General features: G+C 42.7%; 1 protein-coding gene across 5 annotated transcripts in view; it reads right to left on the reverse strand.

Annotated features, from left to right (window-relative positions):
- Positions 1 to 462: 462 nt before the first annotated feature.
- Positions 463 to 21,435, reverse strand: part of RSF1 (remodeling and spacing factor 1) — a 58,694-nt gene continuing 37,721 nt past the window's right edge. For 4 of the 5 annotated variants that reach the window (XM_088140477.1, XM_088140479.1, XM_007437288.3 and 1 more), the window contains 10 exons: positions 18,449 to 18,667; positions 17,358 to 17,462; positions 15,173 to 15,252; positions 11,285 to 11,339; positions 10,490 to 10,599; positions 8,409 to 8,476; positions 7,347 to 7,554; positions 5,690 to 5,913; positions 4,518 to 4,706; positions 463 to 1,822 (listed from right to left, as the gene is read on the reverse strand). In XM_088140477.1, coding sequence (XP_087996603.1) covers positions 1,254 to 1,822; positions 4,518 to 4,706; positions 5,690 to 5,913; positions 7,347 to 7,554; positions 8,409 to 8,476; positions 10,490 to 10,599; positions 11,285 to 11,339; positions 15,173 to 15,252; positions 17,358 to 17,462; positions 18,449 to 18,667 — 1,827 coding nt within the window. In that variant the 3' untranslated portion in view covers positions 463 to 1,253. The remainder of the gene's footprint in view (positions 1,823 to 4,517; positions 4,707 to 5,689; positions 5,914 to 7,346; positions 7,555 to 8,408; positions 8,477 to 10,489; positions 10,600 to 11,284; positions 11,340 to 15,172; positions 15,253 to 17,357; positions 17,463 to 18,448; positions 18,668 to 21,435) is intronic. The other variant, XM_088140478.1, reaches the window with a different exon arrangement.

The raw sequence follows: 21,435 nt of genomic DNA on the forward strand, positions 1-21,435 counted from the left end.
GTCCCGCAACTCCCCAGAAAAGTCCCATTTTAGAAATCAGTTGGTCAAGTGATAGCTATTAAATGCATATTAAAAACCCGAAGACACCAACAGATCAGCCATTGCAGTTAAAATCTGCTGGATCATCCAGATAAGTAAAATTACAAGACACACAGACACGCACACCTCCTAAACAGAAAAATCTCCCAGAAAAAAAAAAGAATTAAATCCTGCTCTATTTCCATACTTCAATTTGAAGTAGATATTAAGAGCGCCGAGAGCGTTTTAAAAGTGGCTGGATGTTTCTTTACAAGGGTGCTGCCACGGTTGAAAGTGGTCACAAAGTCTGGGCTCTTACCTATTCTCTCCCAGGAGTGATTGTATGTGGGAGACCAGCAGATGAGTAAAGACATTAAGAGCAGCCTTGTGCCATCCCCACTAGTACTGTTTTAAACTACAGAAAGCTCATGAGAGTTTACACTGTTTACTGTATGAAACACTTTTAAAATAAGTTTATTGGGGGGAGGGGGAGACCATGAATTAAAAGACGATGCAAAAAACTTCTTTTCCGTGGAATTTCCTCCATCTCTGTCCACTGTGCTAATATTCAGGATCTTGTCAGAGTTGCTTTTCAGGAAGGCAATTACTAAAATCAACTAAGGTTAAGTTAGCCTACAAGCCACAAAATGCAACAGTAAAGATATTCATTTCTTCCCCTTAAAATTGCATGTTAAATTGTAATCTAAGTTGTGAACATTTAAATAGAATATATATCTCCTATGAAAAAAGTTGGAGCACAAGTGCTTCTGTACCCCCCACCCCTTGTCCCTCCTCCCCCCCAAAGTTTAGATTTTGGGCCCTGGCCAACTTGGAATGCTTTTGTTCAACCATCCCACTCCCCTAACAAGTTTGTGCACGCTCAGGAAATATAGAGTCAAAAATATACAAATCTCTCCTTTACTACAAGCTCTGCATGTGGATGATTTTTTTTTTTTTCCAGAATTATGGAACTGAATGACGAGGAGGTGAGGGAAAGCCTGGGCGATTCACTTCAAAAAAGAGTTGCAGAAAGAAAGAGAACAAAAAACCTGGTCGCTTGGGTTGGGGGGCAGGGGAAGGAAAAAAAAAATACCCCAAAACTGCAGGACTGGTGAAATTTTGACTGCTAAAAAGTGATACTGTAGTGGAGTTTTCTAGGAAAAATAAAACACCTTTTAATAACTGGCCCGCTGGTATGAGCTACCGTGGAATAAATTAGCACAAAAATGGAAGTCTTATAACTGTTCACTGTTACAGACGTAATCCACAAGGTCAGTCACTCGCAAGAGTTCGTCTTCATCTTCCTCCGGTCCCCCTGCCTCCGGGCCACCACCTGTCCCATTGGATGCCAAGCTGGCATTGGCTGTGCTGTCCTTGGAGGAGGGGGCCTTCTCACTGGGCTTACCAATCAAATTCTCGATTGTTTTCCCGGGGCTCTGTCCGTTGGTGGACGGCAAATCCACCAGGCTGTAGTCCAACGGGCTTTCTACCTTCCCCACATTGTCAAAGTCATCTTCCTCGTCGCTTTCTATCCGGTAGCAGGGCTTCTTGGTGGTGTCTTGTGGAGCAGGAGAGACAAAGGGCTTATTAGCGGGCACCAGCTTGCTTACGTTGGTGTTGGTGTTGGCGCAGTTGTCTTCCTCGTCCGTTTCAATACGATTCACACGCTTGCGGATCGGCCGCCCCTCCTCGTTGTCCTCCTCGCCTTCCGAGTACTCATCTGTGGTGTGGCTACGCTTCCGGACCGATCTTTTGGACAGCGGGGCAGGTTGGTCGTCCTCAGAATTTTTAGCCGTGTAGCTCTCTGCAACAAGGATCAGACTTAGAGGGGTTAGCAAAATCTGAAGGCAGGGAGGAGCTCCAGCTGTGCTTCTCTTTTTAAAAAAAACAGAGCACGCTCCACATGTATCACAGAACGACCTGTTTATACCAGGATAAAAATGGGAGCCACGGTAAAATTTAAAAAGGTTATGTTACCCAAGACAATATTAGAGACATTTGTTATATTGTATTTCTGCATGATTTATTAAAACGTTATACTAGAGCAGTGTTCCTCAACCATGACAGCTTGAAGATGTGTGGACTTCATCTCTCAGAATTCCCCAGCCAGCTTGGGAGTTGAAGTCCACACATGCTGGCTGGGGAATTATGGGGGTTGAAGTCCACACATCTTCAAGTTGCCAAGGTTGAGAAACACTGTACTGTACTAGAGAGACCATAATAGGCCTGAACATTTAGGAGAAAACCTTCAGAGTCACATGGATCAATATCAGGGCCATTATGGTCATCTCAGTCTCATGGTGCAATCTCCAAGGCTTATTTGCTCAGAAAGAAGTCCCACTCCAGTACATTGAGGCTCCATTTTTTCTCAAGATTAACTTCCTGTCTATATGAACAGGCAGTACGGCAATAACGTATATCAATAAATCAACCCATCAGTTTGCCTATCTTGGGGATGCTGTAGCTACATTCCTACATCACAGTTAACCAGAACAATTTTTTTGTGTGTGTGGGGGGGTGCCTTTGAGTCAGTGTTGACTCCTGGTGACTTCCTGGACAAGTCCTGCAGTTTCTGGCAAAAGGGAAAGTAGTTAGGTAGAAGAATCCTTTGTCCTGAGTTTGGATCTCCTAAGTTTAAACAGATAAAAGGAAATATTTTTTTACCCAACATGTAATCAAACTTTGGAATTTGCTACCATGAGATGTGGGGCTGGCTACCAGCTTGTCTGGCTTCAAAAAAAAAGGGTTGGACCAGTTCATGGAAGTCCTGGAGATGAATGGCAGTGGGGCTGCCTCCGAAGGGGATCTGCTGGGAGACGGGTGGGCTTCCTTGGGCAGCTAGTGACCCACTGGGAGAACAGGCTGCTGGATTAGATGGGCCAGGGGTCCCATCCAGCAGGACATGGCTTGTGTTCTTATGTCATGATGAAGAGTTACAAAACTACAAGCAAGACCTGGCACCTGAAGAAAGAAGCCAACATCCTCTTTGGATGCTTTTATACTAAATAGCTCTGACAGTTAAACATGACACGGGAATATTCTGTTTTATATAATGCGTGTATGCATGTAGGTATGCTACTTATCCTTATTTCAGATTCTGCAGCATAGCAAAAATCATTGTTGTACTGATGGCAAATGTCCACTTGGCCCTGAGCCTCGATGGGGCAGGCTGAGGGTCGGTGGCAGACAATATCCTGATAGCGGGGCTAAAAATGCCAGCTGTCCCTCGGCCTCCCCTGTCTAGGTGCAGAGTCATGCTTTCTTCTAGGACAAGCCTCTGGGAGGATGCCAATACTGTCTGAAAGAATGGCAGGCTCCCGCCCTACTTCAAGCGTTGGCTATCCTGCTATAGATGTGAACAAGCTGTGAGAGGACAGGCAAGAGACAATTAAGCCGATTTTCTTTTATTGCTGGACTAGAGATAGCATTTCAGAAAGCAGATCAAACACTGCTTTCGGACTCTGTTCACTGCGTGTTCTTTGCATGTCAAGGCCTTTTCTCGTTTTCAGAAGGGAGCCCCACTAGGATCTATCTTTCATATGCAATTATTCTGCTTTTACAAATACGCAATTCTAAAAATTATAATCTATTTTAACAATGATTATTTTATTTTATGAATTTTATAAATTTATAAATTTTATTATTTTATAAATGTATTATTATAAATTATTTTAACAATTATAATTTATTTTCCAGGAATGACATCAGCTGAGGCCACATGCTTAATGCAACTACATGTATGACCCAGTGTTGTGTATTAAGCAACCCACGAACTATGTTTAAAACTCTCTTGAAAGTTGTCTCACGTTTTGGCCGCTGCAATTTAACGCTTTGGGATTGCTACTGCTTCGAATTGTTTGGTACTATGGGATTCTAAACCGGCTATCAGGATGACCTCACATATCTACAACCTCCAAATACTACCTTACTTATATAGAGGTGGGAATCAGTAGGTGTTAGTGCAGTTTTTTATTGAATATATGTGAATTTAAAGGCATACCAATATTGTGGTACTTCTGACTTTCTTCATTTCTGACTTACTAGAGACTTTTGAATCAATATAGGAAAATGCTTCAGTGTTGGGCCCTTGTGATGATTTCAGTCTGAGATTCTTGAGGTATACAATACAGTGTTGGACTGGAGAGACCTGGGTTCAGATCCCAACTGCACTATGAAGTTGACTGAGTGAACTTTGGTCACTATTTCTCAATTTAAACCACCATGCAGGGTTCTTATGAAGATAAAACAAGAAAGGGGATGAACACCTTGCACTCCTGGAGAAAAAGTGGGATATAAATATAATAAATAAATAAAAACAAATTTGATGCTAAAAAAAATAGCAAATTATCTCAAAGCGCTTGGCTTAATAAGGCTGCTTTGCATCTATGTGGACCCCCATCGCTGCCAAATTGTATTCAGTTGTGTGAGGAGAGTCTTCCATAATTGTGGTGGGATTTAAATTCGATTAATAATATGAAATAAATAAATGTTTATCATACCTTCGCTGTCTGAACTGGAAAGCCTGCGCTTATGTATTCTTCTCAGCTCCTTCCCGTATCGGAAGCTTTTCTGAGAGCCCTCACTTTCCGAATCCTCCTTGTAGTTTACTTGTCTCTTCTGATTCCGCCGAGATCTTCGTCTTGTTTCCAAATAATCCTCATCGCTGTATTCTGAAGAAGCATCTGTTTCTGGACAAGGCAGGGAACCGGGAGATGAGAAAGGAAGGAAAAACATCTAGGTCAGTTTATCTAGGGAACTGAATATTCTCCACTACATGGGCATTCAGATATAATCTAAGTCTTTAACTCTAGCCATCCCCCCCGCCCGAAAAAAAACTTGGTCAAAAGAAGGATGTACCAAATGGTCTGACCCCAAAACAGGACCATTCCAAGTGTTTCAGCCCATTTCCAGGTCAGAACAGGTATGATGGAACGTGCGTATACACTTAGGCAAAATTACCCCCGAACTGAGCTAATAAAACTATTACCCATTTATTTTGTTTATTCATTTATTGACAAGCAGTTCTCTACGGTTCATCTTCTTTTTAAAGAACTTTATTAAATTTCAACAGAGAGTAAAATATAGAAAAGTCAAAAAAAGGAAGGAAGTAGCAAAAGAGAGAAGATCAGAAAAGAAATACAAAAGAAAAAAGTAACTTCCAACTTTCTTTGGTACAGGTATAGATATAAAATACATTCACCTCTTACTCTAATATTTAAAAAACTACAAAATAAATCTCTATCCACAAGAAATATAAAGAACGTTAATACAAAGTATTTCTATAGTTATAAAATAAATCAGTCATCGGACCCCAAAATCAAAGTTTCATTTTTTTTGAGTCTCAAGTAAAAAGTCCAAGAGTGGTTTCCAAGTACAAACAAAGCCAGATAGTGTCTTGTCTCTACGGTTCATCTTTCAAAGCCTTGGGGTTATGCAGCATCAGAAACAAAAGATAATTTAAAAACGGCCACCCAAAACGAAGCATCCAACGGTATCAATCATCAGCCGCTGGAGGCTGGCTGAAACGGAGCCGATCTGATGGCTCTACAGAAAGCCAAAGTAATGCTGTCTGACTCCTCAACTGTAAGAAGGTGGTTGGTCCTCCAGGAAAACAGATGTTGATCAGCATCATTCAATCCTCTGGACCAGCCATCAAGTTACAAAGACTTACCAGAGTCACCACTTAAGTTATCCTCAGAGTCTTCCTCTTCATCATCTTCTGAGTACCTTTTCTTGATCGTTTTTCTCTGTAGCCGTCTGCTTTGCCTCATAGGCCTAGGATGGTGCTGTCTCGGCCTACGCTGGGAGAACTCTGCATCGCTGTCGTCATTTGATGGCTGATCCTCTTCACTTTCATCGAGGTTATCATCTGATACCACAAACTCATCCTGAGATCTGTGGGGACAAAGATTAGTGGAGAAGATATTTAAAATTAAGGAATTTCGACTGAAAATACACTTAGCCTGATTAAAGACTTGCATTTTAAGTGGGAAAAAGCACAGATCTATAGGTTTTCATCCTCTGATGGCAGTGATTCACTCTTTGAATTAACGGTTTCAGTTATTAATATGCTGCCTTTTTTGTAACAGGACCGTGGGACCTATCAAAACAAGTGCCTGTGCCTTGTAAAATGCCTGATGAGAAAGTCTTACATATGACATTTATATGTCAGGAAGGATTAAAAATTGTTCTTTAAAATGTAAGGAGAAAGCCTTTTTGGCTCTTCTGGTGTCACACACACACAGGCAAAACATCTTCCCCCAGACAGCTGTGAGAATGCAGCCATTTTCAACTCTTTTCCTTTCCCAAGGAAACAGAACCAGATCGTTGTGTTACCCGACATCGCTAGATGCTGTTGGTCTATGATAGCCCAAAATCAGAAGGACTCTGGGAGCACTTTTTCCAACTAACAAATGTTATTAAAAGGTGTAAGCTTTCATGAGCTCCACGCAACTGATGAAATAAGCTGCAGTTCACAAAAGCTTACGCCAGTGTTCTTCAACCGTGGCCGCTTTAAGATGTGTGGACTTCAACTCCCAGAATTCCCCATGCTGGCTGGGGAATTCTGGGAGTTGAAGTCCATCCACATGTCTTAAAGCGGCCAAGGTTGAGAAACACTGGCTTATGGCTTTTAATAAAATGTCTTAGTTGAAGAAGGGGCTACCAGACTCCTGATTTTTCACTATCATTGCCAGTGACCTCTGGTGCTGAAATATGGCACCACGGCACCAGGGAGCTCTGGAGTGTTTCAGGTGGACCACAGATTGTCCAATCCTGCCTTTGATGATACTGAAAGCTCAAAAACATGCTTTCCAGTATCAGGGCCCCAAATAAGTCTTGCATAGTGCACTCCTCTTTAGAAGAAGGAGCAGTCCTACAAGAATAAGGCAGAAAGTCCTGGAATGTGGGAGAAAGTGTTGAAGGAGAGGCTACAGGCCCACCCTGAGCTTGTCTGTCACCTCCAGATGCAGGGAAGGATCTTATTCCACGGCCCCCATTGAAAGAAAATTCAACTGTCATCCCATCAGCTTTGGTTCCTGGAATTAAAAGCATCCCTTATGGGAGCAAAACATCCCTGGTCAGGGCGCTAAGGCGGCAGCTATGAAAGTCTATCTTCAAATGCAAATGCTAAACTGAAAAATGGCCACGCTAACGCCAAGAGGGGGAGAGAGGAGTTTTTTCCAACCTCCACCCTATTCCCTCCAGATGTGCTGGACTTCCACCCAAGACGGAAAGGCAGACCCGAGTCGAGGAGATGCATTCCAACTGGAAATCCAAGGGGCTTGGCTTGGCCTAGTTGCGAGTGAAGAGACTTTAGCGCGTCTCACCCTTCGCTGATTCTGAACTCATCTTCACTCTCTTCTTCATCCAGGTTGCTGTCACTGTCCAGGTCATTCAGTCGCCGCCGTTTCTTGCGGCGGATGGCAGCAGCTCTTGGAGGCCGCTTGCTCTCCTTTCTTTCTTCCTCCAGGATGGTGGAAATGTCCTTGCCTCGATGCCCTGTGATGTTAGACATATCCTTCCCTCTTCCACCACCTACATTCAGGGGGATCAAGATGATGGCAACAATGAACTGCTGTAGGCCTTCTTATTCCCTATGTATTTCTTCACCCGCTGCGAGTCTCCCTTCCATAAAACAATGGGGTGCAACGTTTTTTCTATCAAGAGCCGCCTTTGGCTTTTGAATGGAATGCTGGGGGCCTCACTCCCTCAATGTGGGCAAAAAGTAATACCTTGTTACACATTTGATTTAATCCCCATGTCATTAAGGTGAACAGTCAGTAAGACTGCTCCCCATGCATTTAGTGGTTTCCCAATTCTATCAAATCACTTTGGGGGCCACATTCAAGACTGTTGAGGGACTGATATGACCTTGAGGATGCCAGACATGTACCTCCACCAAAAAAGGTGGTCAGATCTGCTGATAAATGGGGTATTTCTCCACCTTGCACACATTCAATGAAAGTTTGGACAAGGTAATGATATTTAGGATTCTGATTTTGTTTTTTCCTTGTCTTCCTTCCAAGTAAATCAGGAATGCATACATAGGATTCCTCCTTCCTGTTCTCACATTCCTTTACTCCAATAATCCAACAAGGGAGATTACATTATGTGACAGTAAGTACAAAAACAGCAGGGCCAAGAAGATCTTGAACTCATGTTACTTTGGCCTGATTTCAAGAAGTTTGACAAGAGGATAAAAGCCAAATTCTGCTGTTTCTGCATTCAGCAAATACACAGTTCCCTTACCCCTGACTGAAACAGCTCAACATCTAAATCCCTCAACCCAAATTTAGCATCTGCCATGCAAAAATTCAGAATAACCATTCACTGCTCAACTCCTCCACATATTTCTCTAATACTATCCAAATTTAGCCCCCAAAGCTCACCTCCTCCATCAGCCTCCTTGATGTCATCTTCTATGGCTTCATCAATGGCCTCGTCAAATTCATCAAACCTGGGAAATAGGATTTGATGGCAATGACTATGTGTCAACTCTTAGCAACTTGGTTTAGCAACCACACAGATTTTCTCCAGGAAAACAGGATAGACTCATATTTATTTTATACACATCTTTATTTTGTGCAACTCAAGGTGATGTGCATAACACTCCTGCATCCTATTTTCCCCTCAACAACAACCCAGTGAGGTGGGTTGGGCGGAGAGGGAGAGGGCGCAACTGACCCAAAGTCACCCAACTGGCTTTCGTGCCTAAGGGAGGAACAGAGTTCAAGTCTCCTGGTTTCCACTCCAGCACTTTCACCGCTGCACCAACTAGCTTTCTAAAAGTTTCTGCAAGGTTTGAACTGAGGATGTCCTGCATGTGAAGCAAGTATTCCAACAGTAGTGCCATTGAAATAATATTATGCCTTAACATCTCAACCACTCTTCAAGGGATAAGCAATCAAATATAATAAGGCAACCGAAGAGCGAAAGACATCAACTACTTGTAGTTTTGTAACCAACTAAGAACCATAACTTTACAAGCATGCTGGCCGATATTAATTTCCTGGTTATCTGGTCAATCACCCACCATTCTCATGTTTAAATAGACTGAGCACACAAACAGGAAATTAAATTTTATTCCCAATGATTATCAATGGTATTTGGATTCCTTTACACTAATGAAGACTGAGATGCAAAGAGGAAGAGAATTAACTTGTATCTCACTAAAGAGACATTCTGATTTTTTATTCTTCACAAATGTTTGAAAAAAGAAACATTACAGAGATCTACTGCCTTGCAAATTCTGTAGCACAGCTTCTTATATTTAGTTTACACAAGCAGGATAAACTTTATGATCGCCCTGACAGATTATCAGCACAAAATATTAAAAATGGACATTAATTTCCCACAATTTTCTCAATAATTTTCTTCTGAAAGGAAAACAGCTGTTCTTGCTCCTTAAGTGGTAATCTGCCTTTTTTTTTTTTATATAACAGAGTGACGTAAGGGAAGGGATTAAAATATAGTTAAGGGTCCTTGCAAATGTTATAGTTAAAAGCAACTTGGAAAGATGTGTAAAAGCAGCCAAGATGAAGCATTTCACCATCGCACTTGTTTCAAGGGCCCTTTCAAACTGCTACTATTATAAAATGGCTTCATTTCCCTGGAGCAAGAGAGGGGGGGATCTGCAGGGTACTGTAATCAGTTCTTTGCATCTCCTGGAAACCTGACAATTTGTCTAAAAATCGCAGAAATGGAGTATAAAAATAGAAGGGAGGAGGAGGCTTCTAGACCCCTAGGCAACTTTGCAGAAGTTATTCTGATTAGGGACATCAGAAGGCTGCATGGGAAAACAGTGCAGGAACCTTCACGCCATGAGCAACCGCCATAGTAGCAGAGGGAAGCCACAGATGCAGCTAGCTTTCTACCCATCTGATGGGCCACGGATTTTCCATCCCTGGCTCCAAAAATCCAACTTTCCACCATACTGCTGATGAAGCAATACAGGTGGAACACACTGAAGTGTTTGAGCCAGGGATGGGAAATTGGTGGCCCACCAGATGTTGCTAAACTACAAGTCACCCACTTGTAATCAAGAGTCACTTGTTGAGATGGGCGGCTACAGAAATCAAATAAGTGAGTGAGTGAGTCTCAGCATATCTCACCATTGACCACACTGGTTCAGGTTGCTGGGAGCAATAGTTCCGGAATCATGGAAGAGGTAAAGGTTCCCCACCCCATGGCTAAACCCAATACTCCTCTTTCCATAGAGAACTATTTCAGGAGCGAGGTTTGAGTCCTTCAACTTCTTTCCAATGTCAAAGCAAGATACGAGAGGGGCAGGAAAAGGGGAGAACTTCCAAATCTCCAAACGCTTTGGGGGTGAGGAAGGTTGAGTTGAACAAAGTCTTCCTCTATTGCTGAGACACCTGTCATTTCCTTCCACCCTTAATTTTTGCAGATTTCCACTTGCACGTGTTGAATTGGAGACATAGCATCTCTCAAATCCAGAAAAGTAATTTACCTGTAGCTGATACACTTCCGCTGCCTGGTTGACCTCCTTTCAAGCAGTTTTGCTTTTGATTTTTTGGAATCTTTCTTCTTTTCATCCACAGGTTCAGGGATTTCAGGCTCCTGTTTAAAAGACACCCCCCCTTTAAATACATCATCAGTTGGAGCCAATGTAAGAACTTCCTATGGTTCAACCATTTACGTTCAGCCTGTTTCTGGTTAATGGAAAGAAATGTATAGTTTCAGACCTTCACCCTTAGCCAGCATCTACCTATTACTAAATGAGGTTGTCTTCTCAAATCTTGCAAATAACAGATTTGCCCAACGATAGGTCCCAAGATGGAAATGCCAATCTCAGAGGCTTTCCCTCAAATCTACAAATGCTCACCTTCAAAAGTCACTGGAAGTAGAGAGGAGGACAAGACAAAACCAAACTACTCTTGATTCTGAGTGATTAGGGAACTAGGTTTAGTGCCAGTGACAGCTCCTTATCTCTCCATATGAAAAGCAGCTAAAGGATAAAATCTTCAAGTTGAGCTTGTCTTCTGGTGACCTCGTGCACGTGTCCCTGCAGTGTTTTTGGCAGCAGTTGGCCACAGTGTTCTTCTGGGATGTGTTCTGACCTTCCCATCTAACCCAAACAGCATGAACCAAATATTTTAGAAGAAAAAAAAGAACAAGTGTGCAAATATCTATCACTAATGCCACTTGTGCCAATTCTGCTTTTTCCCAGATAGAATTTTTTATTGTTTTCAGCACTAGGTCCTTAACTGAGAGCAAAAGGTATCAGGGGATCCATTTCACTTACCCGTGGAGGAATGATATTCTCGATACTAATACCGACATAGACAAGGCGTTCCTTCCTTGGAGAGAAAAACAATACGAAAATGATATTTTTTTCATAATACCCTCTGCCTTTCCATTCCCCCTTTACTATAGTACCAATATACTTCAAAGCTGGCCAAGTGAGGCTGTCAAAGTCCTGTTCCAGTGCCTGGATAGGGAGAAACCAACTCCGGATCAATCCTACAAGACCAAGTGGGTATGGCAGTTGGGACCGCCCAAATCTGAGGATTTTCCATCTTTATTCCTGCATGGGGTTGCACTTCCCCACTCAAGGGTGGTGCACAACTTCAGGGTTCTCTTGGACTCCCAGCTCCTGCTCAAAGAGCAGGTGGCAACTGTGGAGAAGGGGACGTTTGCATGGCTCCATCTTTCCTGGAATGGTCGGCCCTCCAGGCAGCCACTCAAGCCTTTGTCACCTCACAGCTCAACCTCTGCAACACACTCTACATGGGGCTGCCCTTGAAGACCACTCAGAAGCGTCAACTGATCCAGAATGCAGGGGCACGAGCAGTGATGGGCTTGCTGGGCATGCCCACGTGACATCTCTGCTCCACGAACAACACTAATTGCCAGTGTGCTTCCAGGTGCGATTCAAGGTGGTGGTTATAACCCATACAGCCCTACATGGCACGGGGCCTAGTTATTTGTGGGACAGCCCTCTGTGGTTTCTGCCCCTCCAATATGTGGGTGCACTCCAGGCCCCCTCAATTAAATGGTGTCATCTTGTGGGACCTGGGAAGTGTATCTTCTCTGTAGCAGCACCTCCCACTGGAATGAGGTCCTCCCTGATATCTATATGGCTTCCACCGTGACAACGTTCCAGAAAGCCTTAAAAAAACTGGCTATTTACCTAGGCCTTGGGGTAGAGTGGATGGGATTCTCCTGTTTGTGATATTTTATGTTTGCTTTCTTGTTGGTTTGCCATCTTGTGATTATTTTGTAGTTATTTTTGTACTGTTTGGGGTAATTCTCTGCATTCTGTTGTTTATTTTTTATGTTATTTTATTGTTGTGAGCCACCCAGGGTCGGTTGGAGTCGGGCAGCATCCAAACTGAATAAAATAAAGAAATAAAAATAATTACGTCTGGCTTATTCCTCAAAGCATGCTGAATAAGTGGGCTTGCAAGTTGGTCTGGCCCTAATACTTCTTAGCAAAAACATCAGCACATGAGCTGTGAAATGATGGCATGTGGGCAAAGAACATACAGTGGGGCAAAAAGTATTTAGTCAGCCACCAATTGTGCAAGTTCTCCCACTTAAAAAGATGAGAGAGGCCTGTAATTTTCATCAGAGGTATACCTCAACTATGAGAGACAAAATGAGAAAAAAAATCCAGAAAATCACATTGTCTGATTTTTAAAGAATTTATTTGCAAATCTTGGTGGAAAATAAGTATTTGGTCACCTACAAACAAGCAAGATGTCTGGCTCTCACAGACCTGTAACTACTTCTTTAAGAGGCTCCTCTGTCCTCCACTCGTTACCTGTAGTAATGGCACCTGTTTGACCTTGTTATCAGTATAAAAGACACCTGTCCACAACCTCAAACAGTCACACTCCAAACTCTACTATGGCCAAGGCCAAAGAGGTGTTGAAGGACACCAGAAACAAAATTGTAGACCTGCACCAGGCTGGGAAGACTGAATCTGCAATAGGCAAGCAGCTTGGTGTGAAGAAATCAACTGTGGGAGCAATAATTAGAAAATGGAAGACATACAAGACCACTGATAATCTCCCTCGATCTGGGGCTCCACGCAAGATCTCACCCCGTGGGGTCAAAATGATCACAAGAATGGTGAGCAAAAATTCCCAGAACCACATGGGGGGACCTAGTGAATGACCTGCAGAGCTGGGACCAAAGTAACAAAGGCTACCATCAGTAACACACTACGCCGCCAGGGACTCAAATCCTGCAGTGCCAGACGTGTCCCCCTGCTTAAGCCAGTACATGTCTGGGCCTGTCTGAAGTTTGCTAGAGAGCATTTGGATGATCCAGAAGAGGATTGGGAGAATGTCATATGGTCAGATGAAACCAAAGTAGAACGTTTTGGTCTAAACTCGACTCGTCGTGTTTGGAGGAGAGAGAATGCTGAGTTGCATCCAAAGAACACCATACCTACTGTGAAGCATGGGGGTGGAAACATCATGCTTTGGGGCTGTTTTTCTGCAAAGGGACCAGGACGACTGATCCGTGTAAAGGAAAGAATGAATGGGGCCATGTATCATGAGATTTTGAGTGAACACCTCCTTCCATCAGCAAGGGCACTGAAGATGAAACGTGGCTGGGTCTTTCAGCATGACAATGATCCCAAACACACCGCCCGGGCAATGAAGGAGTGGCTTTGTAAGAAGCATCTCAAGGTCCTGGAGTGGCCTAGCCAGTCTCCAGATCTCAACCCCATGGAAAACCTTTGGAGGGAGTTGAAAGTCCGTGTTGCCCAGCAACAGCCCCAAAACATCACTGCTCTACAGGAGATCTGCATGGAGGAATGGGCCAAAATACCAGCAACAGTGTGTGAAAACCTTGTGAAGACTTACAGAAAACGTTTGACCTCTGTCATTGCCAACAAAGGATATATAACAAAGTACTGAGATGAACTTTTGATATTGACCAAATACTTATTTTCCACCATGATTTGCAAATAAATTCTTTAAAAATCAGACAATGTGATTTTCTGGATTTTCCCCCCCATTTTGTCTCTCATAGTTGAGGTATACCTATGATGAAAATTACAGGGCTCTCTCATCTTTTTAAGTGGGAGAACTTGCACAATTGGTGGCTGACTAAATAATTTTTTGCCCCACTGTAGGAGTTCCTGGGGAAATGCCTACAAACACTGTTAAGAAATTAGATGCTTCTAAGAGAGCTGCCAGGACATGCGATCCAAAAACACGTACGCCTATTAATGTTCATGGGCTCCTTAGATGGCTGAGCTTAGGGGTGTCTAAAGGGGGAGGGTTAAAAATTCAAGATGGTGGCCACAATCATGTGATCAAAGACCCACCCCTTTCTTTACTGTTTTGATCCCCTCCCTGCAGACACCCCTGCCGGAGCTCATATACTGCTTTCTTTTTGTATGTGTGTTTTCTAGTATTTATTTATTTTAAATGTTTAGATCCCATTCTTCCAATGAAAAATCCAACATGAAGCACAACAGAGGACATTACTTTTCAAAGTTACAAGACAAAAGGCCATTGCCATTAAAATCTGTTTCCCTTTTACTCCACAATTTTATTAAGCCTGAGGACAGCCAGCTGATCACTTCAATTTTAAGGAACCCTCTCATATTATTTAAAAAGTGTGCAGTCTGGCTTCGACAGTCGTAGGTGCAGTTCCTTCATTTTCTGCTTCTTGCCTTCCAAGGATTTTGTGAGACCTGGACAGGACAGAACCTGACAAATACAGCACAGAGGGTCCTGATTTATATTATTTTCAATGGGAACATGGATTTTCATTCCCTGTTTCAACCAAAGGCCCTCCTGAGATTTGTTTACAAATGTGGTCAGTTAATAACTTAGTCTATGTGTCACAGAACAGCTGGGAAGAATGTTAACTATGGTAACTAGTGTTCACCAGGTTGGTATGTAAAATATACAAAATTTGACAATTCAGCCTCCTGAGCCTCTTCCAATTTGGGGAATCTACTTCTAAAACCCTATGGTCCTGAAGAGATTTAGCATGCTCCAATAGAAAAACAACATCCTGGAGTTCTCTGGAGCAGTAACAAAGTTCTACGGTTCTCCAAAATGTTCAATGTTTGAACTGACAAATGTTGCACATCTTTAGTATATACATGCCTTTTTTAGCGGGATTATACTGGCTAAACTTTGGCCAGTTAATATTATTATACCTTCGTTCTGCACGTTCTTTCTTTTTCAAGACAACATCGAGGTCCTGTAGCTGTTCTTCTAACTTCTCACAGAGCAATTTCTATGGGATTAAAACAAAATAACACTATTACATTAGCATACTCCAAAAATATCTTTAGGTAGTCTGTTTCTTAGTAGGCCCACTCCCAAACACTGTTCAGAGTAATGGCTACTTATGGCTATATGAGAAGAAGGAACGGATGTGAATGCCAAAAATAAAGAGATGGAAATTTGGAAAGCCTAAATAAAATGTCTACATTTTGAAGTACATCCCATGGTTGTAGTAAGTTCCAATTTATTTTTAGATCTGGTCTTGCAATTTAGGACTACAGCAGCATCTCCAAAGCCCTGCTTTCAGAAATGCTATCTATTCCAGAGAAACAGGCAAGCAGTAATAAAAAAAGATTCATAATATGTAAAATGTTTAAGACATAAAGGAAAGCTCAGAGGGCAATAAGAGCTTCCATCAAATTAGATGTAATCATAGCTGGTAGGAATCCAAGATTAACCATGATTAATATGGAGGCAATTTGCCCCAGGACATAAGGAAATTGCTCTTATGATACTAGTGACCGCTTCCAATGTACTTGATTATATTAAGGACAGATAATTTAGAAAAATTATGATAAAAATTACAAATTAATACATTCAGTCAGGGAATGTTCCAAGCCATCACAATCTCTTCCATGTTTTTCGGTAGTGATTTGACTTTTCTAAGATTTAATTCTAACATTATCTGCCTTCTGGAATAAGATGGACTCTTCCGGAAGGTGTTTAGGGCATTATATTCCCAGCAGTTATTAGTGGGTTTTTCAGTATTTTGTTTCCATATTATTTTATTTTCTGTATTTTATTCCTTGTTTTAAGCTGCCAAGAGTCTGTTCAGACTACAGCAGAGTACAAACTTAATAAATAAAAAAATGAAGGTTGTATCTCTTCTAAAACATTTGGAATGATCTTCATACCGTAGGAATAAAATCAACTTGCACTACATTTTTTGTATTTAATTTTTCTTGCCTCAGAGGAAAAAAAAAAGGGAAAAGGAAAAAAGGAATCAATGCAGAAGCATGAACTAAAGTTTCAAAAGTTATTCCAAGAATGGAAATATATCGCCAGAGTCATCCAGAGTCTTGAAGTTTTGTATAGCTAGTAAACATTTTCAACAGCCAAGAAAAAAGACACTAAAACTGCAGTTCCCCCTGAACCCAAGTTGAATTTATCCCGAGGAAACTTTTTAGAACTGCTCTGATTAGCTTAGGCTGCTGCACTAGGGTACGTGGAGGTAAAGATGTAAAAAATACATATTATATAAAATATATGTTTGTGTGTATATGGTAAAATATATGTTACAATACATTGGAAAATATAAAAGCTTACACTAAGCAATCTGGACATCCTATCTATCTTCACCAATATTCCAGCCTTCCTCAATCCATTGGCCTTCAGAACTGGGGCTACAAACTCCAGAATTCCCAACCAACATAACTGAATTTGAGGAGCTGGTGCTCCAACACATCAGGAAGATCAAAATCCAGTTTGCCATCCAGCTCCAACATCTCAAGAAGGTTTGCTGGGCCTATCCCACCACCTGGGGTGAATGAGGCACCAGGCCTTCTCCAGAGAAGCCCCCAGGTTCTGGAACATGCTTTCCCTGGAGATAAATTTAGCCTCTTCCATTCTTGCCTTTTGCAAGACAGTAAAAACAGTACATTTCCACCCTACCTTTGGCTCTTTGAGAACATTCATCTTCCATATGCATGGTTCTTACAATTTTGGGTTATTTTCTTAAGGTCTGTTCTGCCTTATTCATGCTTTGTTGTTCACTGCTCAGAGTGTTCAGTGAGTGGGTTGTTTACAAATATTTTATATATATGTACATACAAAAGAAGTTATGCTGGAAAAAACTGCCCCATGCTGCCTGGAAGAGGCTGTCTAAGTCTCAAAAAGAGCAAGGCCCTCTGCATCATGAGCCACTTTTAACAGCAGCCACTCAGTACTGAATCGGAGACTACCTTCCTGAAAAACCTGAATTTTATTCCCTTTACATTGCAAATGTATTAATATTCCCAAATGGAATTCAGGAGAACTGAATTCATAACAACATCATGGCTGAAGGCCTGAACGGGAAGGAGGGAAAAAAGGAAAAGAAATCAAAACAAGGCCTACATGTTGACAAGGTGGGCAGAACCACTCGCCATCTGGAATGATCATCAGTGGGGGTCGGAGACACGCCGTGTGGTAGCCGCTGTCACAGGAATCGCACAGAAGAATCTGTGGAACAAATTGAACCATCAGCTTGACTTTGCGTCCCAATGCGGATTCCTTGTCTGAGATGCATCTTATTTCCATATGTTTCAAAAGCAGATACCTTGAACAACCCAACTGTTACTTTGGCTCAAAAAGGCAGAGTGAATGTACAGACAAAATTCAGCTCTTTAAAGCACCAACTGAGCTTCATCACAGGCCGCTGAGGGCGTGACTAATTCACCTGCTGAATTATTATAGAATCTGAAAGGAACTGAATTAAGCCACATGTCTGTATTTACAACCCTCAAGTTAATTCCCTGTTGCCTGTAAACGGTATAAAATGGGCAATGAATGCCCTTGTATGGTAACGAAACTGCTGTAGAGTCAAATGGGAAACAAATATACCTCAGATTCTTACAAAGAAATGCAGTTGAAATCTATTTTTTATCATCTGGGCAACATGGGCTATTCTAGAATGAAACCTTAATGCAAAGCATGTCAGAAATTCCGGGCCTCCTCCATATGAGCAGAATGAAAAAGGGAGTGCCTTTATAAACCAATACATATACACCTGTTTTAGAGTACATAACTGTCCTAAATTTCCTATCGTGCTTTTACATGAAGATGCCCCCAACTTTTCTATCCCTGGTTTTATGAATGTATACAGTAAAGAAGGGACTGTACCCACCCAAACATTTTAGCTTTGTTGCTTGCCTGAGCTAACTTTCCATTCTCTCACAGCCTTTTAAGTTCACTGGACCGTCAAACTACAGTAGCTTATGAGTGGAGTGATGGGTATAAATATCGTCTATCATTTTGCACCTTATGCCAAACCTCTGAACCATTATTTCCTATCTCATCTTGCCAACAGATCATAAACCAAGCTCTGAAGATCATGATTAGGCTTCTTTATCTCGGTTGGGGATTATGTTTGAATTCAGCAATATTTCTGTAGAGAGCTCTGTGAGTCTCTTTTTCTACTTTTATCATTCCCAAAGATAAGAACCTACTAGCTCTGGGTGATTAGGAAGGCCACACTTCTTGCAAGGTTCATCATCATCCGCAGGTGCAGGTTCTTCCTCCTCTTCTTCCTCCTCCTCCTCTTCCTCCTCCTCCTCTTCCTCCTCCTCTTCTTCATTCTCAGAACCTTCACTCTCATCATTGCTTGAGTATCTCCATCTGCCACGAGTTCGGGTACCAGCCCATCGAACTTTACTTCGCCGGGAAGCCTGGGGATTCAGCAATAAGGAAAACCTCTCAACTCCTGGACAACATTTCCACAAATAACAGCAACAGCAAGGGCTCCAGGTGTTTTCTATGTCATGGAACACATACCTCTCATTTGCAACTGTCTGAATAAGTCAGCAATCATAAGCACTTTCTAACGTCTCCAAGGAAAGGCAAAAACCTGGTATCTCATAATTCACGGTGTAAAAAAATCACACTGACAGCTCCGTGGGTTGTGCTACTACACAGACAAGAAACTTGCTTTATCATGTAGCACTACATTATTGGTCGATGGACATACTATTAAGCAACGTTTCATGTTATGTTACCAAAGAGCAGCAAGTCTTCTACATATACGCTCAGGAGAGCTGCAAAAAGGTGATGGAAAGCTGCTGCTTCCGCTGTAAATTAGTCACAGAGCATTGTATGGTACAAGTCATAAATGGTGGGTATGTTTAGTTATCTTTCTCTTTGTACTTTGGTTTTATAATCTTTTAATTATGTATTGCCGATTTTAGTTTGTTGTAAGCCGCCCAGAGTCCCCCGTTGGGGGGAGATGGGCGGGGACAAGTCAAATAAATGATGATGATGATGATGATGATGATGATGATGATGATGATGATGATGTTTTGGTGAAACAAGGCAGATTCAAAATATGTGGTTTTATGGAGCTGCCCCGTTTCACCAAACAATCATTCAGATCACGCGTATTTTGTCTGGGCTTGCCAGTGGCTAATCTAAAGTAGAAAGAACAGAAGAGAACAAGGGACAGAGATTCAAACACAAGACTTGTTGCAATTTGTTCTCATGATGATAAACCGTGAATAACGTTAAGGGCTCCTCTAAAGGCAAGCAGAGTTTGGGTCTGTTGTATATCGGGGAGGAGATCATGCCAGAGCACAGGGGCAGCCATCGAAAGGTATGCTTCCTAGGTTCCAAGAGATGGCAAAGTTTAAAAGAGGGGATCTGGAGCATGTGGGACAAGCAGATGCTCTTAGGAGAAGGTGGCCCTGCAACTAATCCTGTCCTATGGCATGTAGGGTTTTAAAGGTGATACAACCTGCATGTTGAATTGTGCCCATGACTACCCATATCGCTATATTCTGGACCAACTGAAGCATCCAGGTGGTCTTCATGGGAAGCCCCATGTAAAGTGCATTACAACAGTCCAAATGGGAAGTGACTAAGGCATCCTGGTCCAGGAATGGATGCAACTGGCACACAAGATGCAGTTGTGCAAAGGCACTCCAGTCATAGCTGTCATCTGCTCTTCAAGCAGAAGCTGTGAGTTCAGGAGGACACCCAGACTGCGCACAAAGTCTAAACAAGGCAGTGCCATCCAGTCTAGAATCAAAGAGGGAAATACTCCAGTTCCCAGATCCAGGGGACTCAGAACCCATAACCACTGTGTCTTTGCAGAGATTGAGGTGCAACCTGTTCTTCCCCATCCAGACCCTCACAGCCTCCAAACAGTGGGTCAGAACCTCAACAGTTCCACTTGAATGGCCAGGGGCAGAGATGTATAACTGGGTATCATCAGCATATTGATGATACCTTACTCCATACCAACAGAGGACCTCATCTAGCAGCTTCATATAGATATTGAAAAGAAGGGGAAAGGGTAGAACCTCAAGGCACCCCGCAAAGCAGTGGCCTAGGGCTTGACCACTCTCCCACCAACACCAACTGGAACTGGCCTCAGAGGAAGGAGGTGAATCAACAGAAAACTGTGTCCCCCACTCCCAGCCTTCTCAGCCATGGTTGATAGTATCAAAAGCTGCCAAGAGATCAAGGAGAACCTAGATGAACAAACCACTCCATCCCAAGCTCATCGCAGGTCATCAACAAGCACAACCAAAGCTGTTTCAGTACTGTGCCCTGGCCTGAGTCTCAACTGGAAAGGGTTCAGATAATCTATTTCCTCCAGGGCCTTCTGAAGCTGGAAGCCAACCACCTTCTCAACAACCTTCCCTAGAAAGGGAAGGTTGGAGACTGGATGAAAATTGTCCAGTTTGGCTGGATCCACAGATGGCCTCTTGAGAAGAGGGAATGCCACCATCTCTTTCAGAGCTGGTGGAACCACCCTCTCAAAGACACATTTAGCACTGCATGGATCCACCCACATGCTCCCTCCCTGGAGGCCCTAACCAAGGGACATGGATTGAATACACGGGTAGCCACAACTACACCTTTGACAATCCTGTCTACTCCCTCGGAACTAACAGGCTCAAACTCTTTTCAGATAATATCACAAGAGTGTGCCTCAATCACCTCCATAGACCTGCCCAGCTGGAGTCCAACTCACAGCAAATTTGAGAGGTTTTATCCACCAGGTGTCGAGAATAGTCCTCAGTGCTCCGTTGACCCCTCCTGACTCAGAAGGGACCAGGTTGCTCTGGACAGAGCCGCTGGCCAATCCTTGGAGGATGCAGTAAGGGCAGAAAAATAAGCCTTTTTCTCTGCACTTATCGCCACAAGGTAAGCTCTAACAAAGGCTCTTACCTGTGCTCCAGTAAGATTCACTCCTAGTTTTCCACCAGCAGTGCTCTAGGTATCTCTTCTGTTGCTTCATCCTCCTGAGGCCCTCTGAAAACCAGGGGGCATACCAGGGTCTGTGCACAGAGAGAGTCCACATAGGGGGGTACTACGGTAAACTCCAGGGTCATCATATAGTGATCTGCCCATGACAAGGGACAGACAGCAAAATCACCCAACTCCAGATCACGTAGTCACCACCCCAAGACAAAAACCAGGTCCAATGTGTGCCGCT

Source organism: Python bivittatus, unplaced genomic scaffold, assembly GCF_059951505.1.
Source record: "Python bivittatus isolate LINGU-HERP-01145 unplaced genomic scaffold, Pbiv_v1 ctg000340_np1212, whole genome shotgun sequence".
Taxonomy (NCBI): domain Eukaryota; kingdom Metazoa; phylum Chordata; class Lepidosauria; order Squamata; family Pythonidae; genus Python; species Python bivittatus.